Raw genomic sequence first — 5,678 nt, forward strand, 5'->3', positions numbered from 1 at the left:
GCAAGGGATCTACTCAGTGTGCACTTCACTAGTATTTTATTTTTCATCGTAACATTCTTTTTATCATTTTGTGTTGTTTTTTTGGGGTTTTTTTTTTTTGTAAATCTCATTGGAACTGTTCAAATTCTCAGAAGGTGCTAAAATAGAAAATCCTATCTCTTAAGGTAGATCATGACCCTTGTAATCCCCATATTATGCCAGCATAGATATTCAATATCATCAAATATAATAACGGAATCCCAAAAGAGTATATAATTATTATATCAATATCTATGCCAACTTAAAGTTGGTACATCAATAAATGACTGGTGTTAATCAGTAGTTGGCAAAAAATTTTGTATGAAAATTTGAGAAAAGTTGACTAACCAACCAGAGATTAATCTAGAATTAAGGGGAAACTACCCTTTTTGGACCATAGGGGGAAATCAGTTATGAAAAGCTGAAATTTAAACATCACAAAGTTTCAGTTTTTGGCATTAAAAACACATTTTCCAAGTAAAAACAGCAAATAGTTAATTAGGAAGGCAAATCTGGAGTATTTGGGATTATTATTGCCATGAAAATGAGGGAAAATACAATATTTCAGTAAGGGGAAACTACCCTTAAACGGTAGTAAAAAAAATCCCTAGATTTATCCCTGCCAACAAACGTTTGGTCTGAATGTCAATTAATGCACATGCACAGGTAACCGGCGCAGGTCGTCTGTGTCAAGACACACCTGGAAGCTAAGGTAACAGGATGTTTCACGCTTAATCCTGTTCGGCCCAGGTTGTTCTGCACTAATTTTTCATTTTTATTTTTTTGTTGTTTTGAGAAATAACCGAACGGTTTGTTATCAATGATGAACCCCTAGCGCTCCACTAACGTTTTGATGTGGTATATATTTGTTAGGGGATAGTTACAGAAACATTAAAAACAGATATTTCAATATAAAATTCTTTGAATTAGACAAAATTACCTAGTTTATAATTGGTACATAATAAGAAACTATAGAATTCAGAGAGCTTATCTAAAATATATTTTTATTAAACAGTTACAATAATATCATTGTATTAGTTTACATCAGAGACTTATATACTAATTTAGTATATGTCTCTGTCTACATGTATGTCGTGCCAGGTTTGTTTTTGTTCAAATGATCAAAATAATTTAAGTTGTATTGATAATTTTCATGATAAAAACCGCTATTTACATTTGTATTTGCTAGACCATCAGTCAGTCAGTTTGATGACCTATTAACGAATGTCAATGTGTGGCTGTTTTACGTTTAAAAACACTACTATCGCTGAATTTAGTTCTATTTATTGGTGAAATAACTAGCTCTTTTGCTTTGTAGTCATAAAATTTTGAATCACAAAAGATAAACAAACATAAAAATGCTAGGCCTACTTACACAAAATCGGAATGGACTGGTAGAGTCACTGGTGACTGCCGGAAGCAACCGAAATGGAGATAATCTCAAAAGATTTCTTATACGACAGAGTGGATGTGTCGCCAAATTTTGAACAACGACTCCAGAAGGCAAAATATTGTACATAGACCAAGAAAAGAGAACAATATTAGTTTGCGATATCAATATACTTGGGATGAAAGTTGCAGTCGGATGATTAAATATCTCTTTCTTGGAACGAATGCACCTGAAATGGTCGTCTCAAAACCATTCTTTTTAAAACTTATCTGAGACGACGATTTTAATCTGCGTCAAACGTGGGAAATCGTCTGAAAATCAAAACATGATTCTACATTTCAGAATCGTATAACAATTGTAGAAGCCATGGAGATGCTAGAAACTTGGGTGAATGACAAGCTTCATGACATTGTCGGTATATCAGACAAGCATATAACCCAATACATGATAGGATTGGCAAAAAAAGCGGCCACAACAGAACAGTTCGTGGAGTCCATCAAAGACACGGGAGTTATTGACATCGACACAAGCGTTCTGAATTTTGCACGAGAACTATGGGGAAAGGTATCTTATATATTCTGCATATCCCATTATTTTTACAGCCTGGTTATCAATACCTAATTACCACTTCCCTACCGATGTCTTTATCTGAATATGAAACACAAAGATTTGTGTGTGTGTTGGGGGGGGGGGGGGGGGGGGGGGGGGAATTCGGGCAACCCTACTACAACACAATGTTAGAGGATTAGACGGCAAGAAACGTATAACTTATGACGGGTGCCATGCAACTTCTAACTTCCCGAGGTGGATTAAAATTAAAATTGGCAGTACTGTATATACAGTACATGTGTTATTGTAATAGGAGTGGAAAATGCACGGCCAGACCGGGGTTCGAACCCGGGACCTCCAAACACTAGCTGGATGCTCTACCGATTGAGCTACCTGGTCGCCGATGATCGACCCGGTCCAGTTCCGCTACACTCTTCCCTCCTATTTTTTTAAGTCTTCAACCCCGAAGACTCCACAACTCACAACCCAGGTTCGGGTATCCCCTTGTCAAGTATTCACCTCACTTGAAACAAGGTTTGGTCACAGGCACCAAATGTAATAGGAGTGGAAAAATGCACGGCCAGACCGGGATTCAAACCCGGGACCTCCGAACACGAGCCGGATGCTCTACCGATTGAGCTACCTGGTCGCCGATGATCGACCCGGTCCAGTTCCGCTACATTATTACAAAAATGAAATATTAAGTAAACACAAACGAAAAGCTATTTGCTTTGTATTTGTTCCGCTTGGTATACATGTATTCTGTATTTTGAACAACCATGGCTGCCATGTTCGAAATAGATTACTTGAAGCAGTGGAATGATGTAGCAAAGTATTTTGTGGCAAATCATTATCAATTAGGCATGAATTAGCAATCCGATTGTTTAAATGGGATACATGTATACTATAAAACTCACTGTAAGCTCACACCATTGTCAACAAGTTTAGAGTTGTACATACTGATATTACTGTATATGAAATAGCAGAACAGTGTTCATCATTAATCCTGTATGAATATTCAGATCTCTAACTCTGATTTTATCAATCACTTTTTGTTTGCAAATAAATTCCCCAATGGTACCTCTACGAATGGTGACATCACAGACAACAGGTTCCCAATCACAGCGTATAAATAATGGTAGCGAGCCAATCAATTAGACCAGACTATAATTATAATATTTATATCCATGTGCAAACCTCACAATCTGGCTATAGCTAATCAGCGACCAATTATAATGCTGCGATCGAAGACTAGCATGCAGTCATCGCCATCTTGTGGATAAAATAAAAAGACTATAGATTAATTTGATCATTTGATTCTACATCAATCAAATCTTGAGGTCACCATAACATTAAATAAACTAGCTATACATAAGCTGCTTTGAACTTAGTTGTTGCTCCTCTGTAAAATCTTCATAAGAACTGCATCAGCATAAATATTGGTCAGTGGGCTTTTTCTGATGACACCTATCAAATAACATATCGTATATGTGTGTGCCTTAGATTTTGTCATGGCATATTCCAGGGGTGCAGATAGCTCTGCAGTGGAAGTGAATGTTCCTCTGGAATATTTAGGATTGGATCAGTCTTTCCACTGATTCTTTAAATGAAAATAACAATGCAATTTTTGATATACATGTATTGTCAATTATGAAAAAACTTTGCTATCTGTATCAGCATTTGAGTACACTTGTGGTTCATGGTTATTCAATGTCCAGGAAAAGCTATTTAGCTTCTTCTGATGTATTTTATTTTTATTTTTACTTTGACTCTACAATTCAGGAGGAGGCTGCACAGAAGTTTATAAAATAGTAATGATACATAATATTTATATATCATTAACACATCGGTAAAATCTTATTGGGATGGTATATAATTAGTCTAATGTCTGACTAATGAATGGGTATTTGGTACTCAACTGTACTGCATACATGCATACATGTATATCTTAGTAGTATTGACAGAATACAACACATACATTGAAAAAACTCTCTGACATAATCTTCAACAAGGTGAAGTGTGTTAGTACGGTAGGAATAGAAGTAGAAACTTTTTGTATTCAGTTTCTTTCACTTCATTATAAAAAAATACATTTATTCAATTTTAGGTACCACACAAAGTTCAAGCTGAGAGACTTGGAAGGAAACAAGAGCGAGAGGCACTGGAGTTGCAAAAGAAAAATGACAGCTACAAAGTTTTATCTGATGATGAGAGTGAAGAAGAAACTTACATACCCAAAAAGGTAACAAAAATTAAAGGAAGTTTTTAAATGATAAATATATCAATAGTTCCTGAGAAAGTTATATTTGATTAAATAAGGATTTTGAAAATGCTAAGGACATGTGTATATATATAGTCACTGAGGAATGGAAGCTGTGAAAATGTTGTCTTGATTAACTGGATATCCCTTACTAATATGCATAACTTAACATTAACTTATGATATCTAATAATTCAGTTTTGTCGCAGAAATAAAAGTATTTCCAGTATGTGTACTGTATACTTCTGTGTCATTATTTCAGAAGGAAAAGAAAGATAGAAAGCAGAAACATTTTAGAAAAAAGCGAGAGTCTTCTGAAGAAAGCAGTGAAGAAGATATTCCGTAAGTAATCAAGCGAAAAAAACGTTTCCCGACTTTGCCAATTATCATTCTGAGAGTTGCTTAAATGAAATTCTTGTAGAATTATGTTAGCATATTTTGTATAGCAGAAAATGGTAAAGCATAGCTATAGTTTGGCACACAATGGTGTCGGACAGCGATGTAATGTAATATAGAAATATGTAGCTTGACTGTTAATACTGACAAATCAGAGAATGTAATAGACTGTAGTGTACTGGTAGTTAGCTATAGTTTTATAGGTGTTGTTGATAGCTAATTCTACAATATAGCTAGCTAATTCTACAATATACGTAGCTAGAATTTGACATGTTATTGGCAGAAAATTAATGTAATTTGACAATTAATACAGACAAACGAGAGAATATAGTACAGTGTACTGGTAGTTACATGTAGCTATAGTTTGACAGGTGGTGATAGATAATTCTACAATAAAGCTAGAATTTGACATGTTATTGATAGAAAATTTATGTAATTTGACAATTAATACAGACAAACCAGAGAATATAGTACAGTGTACTGGTAGTTAGCTATAGTTTGACAGGTGTTGTTGGTAGATAATACCACAACATAGCTAGAATTTGACGTGTTATTGGCAGAAAATTATGATTTGATGGTATGTGACACACTATATTAACAGGATGAACCTTGACCAGGATGACCCACTTTCAGACTCGGGTTCAGATGAGTTTGACAAACAGGAACAAGAGAGACTACAGGATATTGATGAGAGAGACCAATTTGCGAAACGTCTGCGTGACAAAGACAAGGCCAACACACGTCATGTCGTGTCTAAATCCGAGAAAAAGGTTGGTATGAATGTCCCTGATAGTAGCAGTAGGTACCACAGAAATTTTAAAATCAGTTCTGATATTAAAGCATTTTTACAACATCTATAATGAAAAAAAAACAACACAAAATCTGCATTTAACACAGTCATGATTTATCTTATGTTTGTAGACATAATAGCATGAAAAGAAGATTAGCATGAAATTGCAATAACAACAGAGATCACCAATATAATAAGGAAACTATGATTCTAACTCAATAAAGTGAGGGTAACATATATGAACAAAAAATGTAAATTTTCATAAAGACCCTTTAA

The 5,678-nt window shown here is 34.8% G+C and overlaps 1 protein-coding gene and 1 non-coding gene across 2 annotated transcripts; one reads left to right on the forward strand and one right to left on the reverse strand.

The window, feature by feature from the left end:
• Window positions 1-1,675: 1,675 nt before the first annotated feature.
• LOC117320355 (pre-mRNA-splicing factor ATP-dependent RNA helicase DHX16-like) lies at window positions 1,676-5,382 on the forward strand (the record flags this gene model as incomplete). The annotated part of the gene is given in 4 exon segments (XM_033874962.1): window positions 1,676-1,972; window positions 4,065-4,199; window positions 4,479-4,558; window positions 5,214-5,382. Coding segments are annotated over 4 exon segments (582 nt in total), but the record flags the coding sequence as incomplete, so codon positions are not given.
• Window positions 2,535-2,606, reverse strand: Trnat-cgu. Its single transcript has one exon. It is a non-coding gene; the product is annotated as a tRNA-Thr (tRNA).
• Window positions 5,383-5,678: the final 296 nt, after the last annotated feature.

Source organism: Pecten maximus, unplaced genomic scaffold (assembly GCF_902652985.1).
Source record: "Pecten maximus unplaced genomic scaffold, xPecMax1.1, whole genome shotgun sequence".
Classification (NCBI taxonomy): Eukaryota; Metazoa; Mollusca; class Bivalvia; order Pectinida; family Pectinidae; genus Pecten; species Pecten maximus.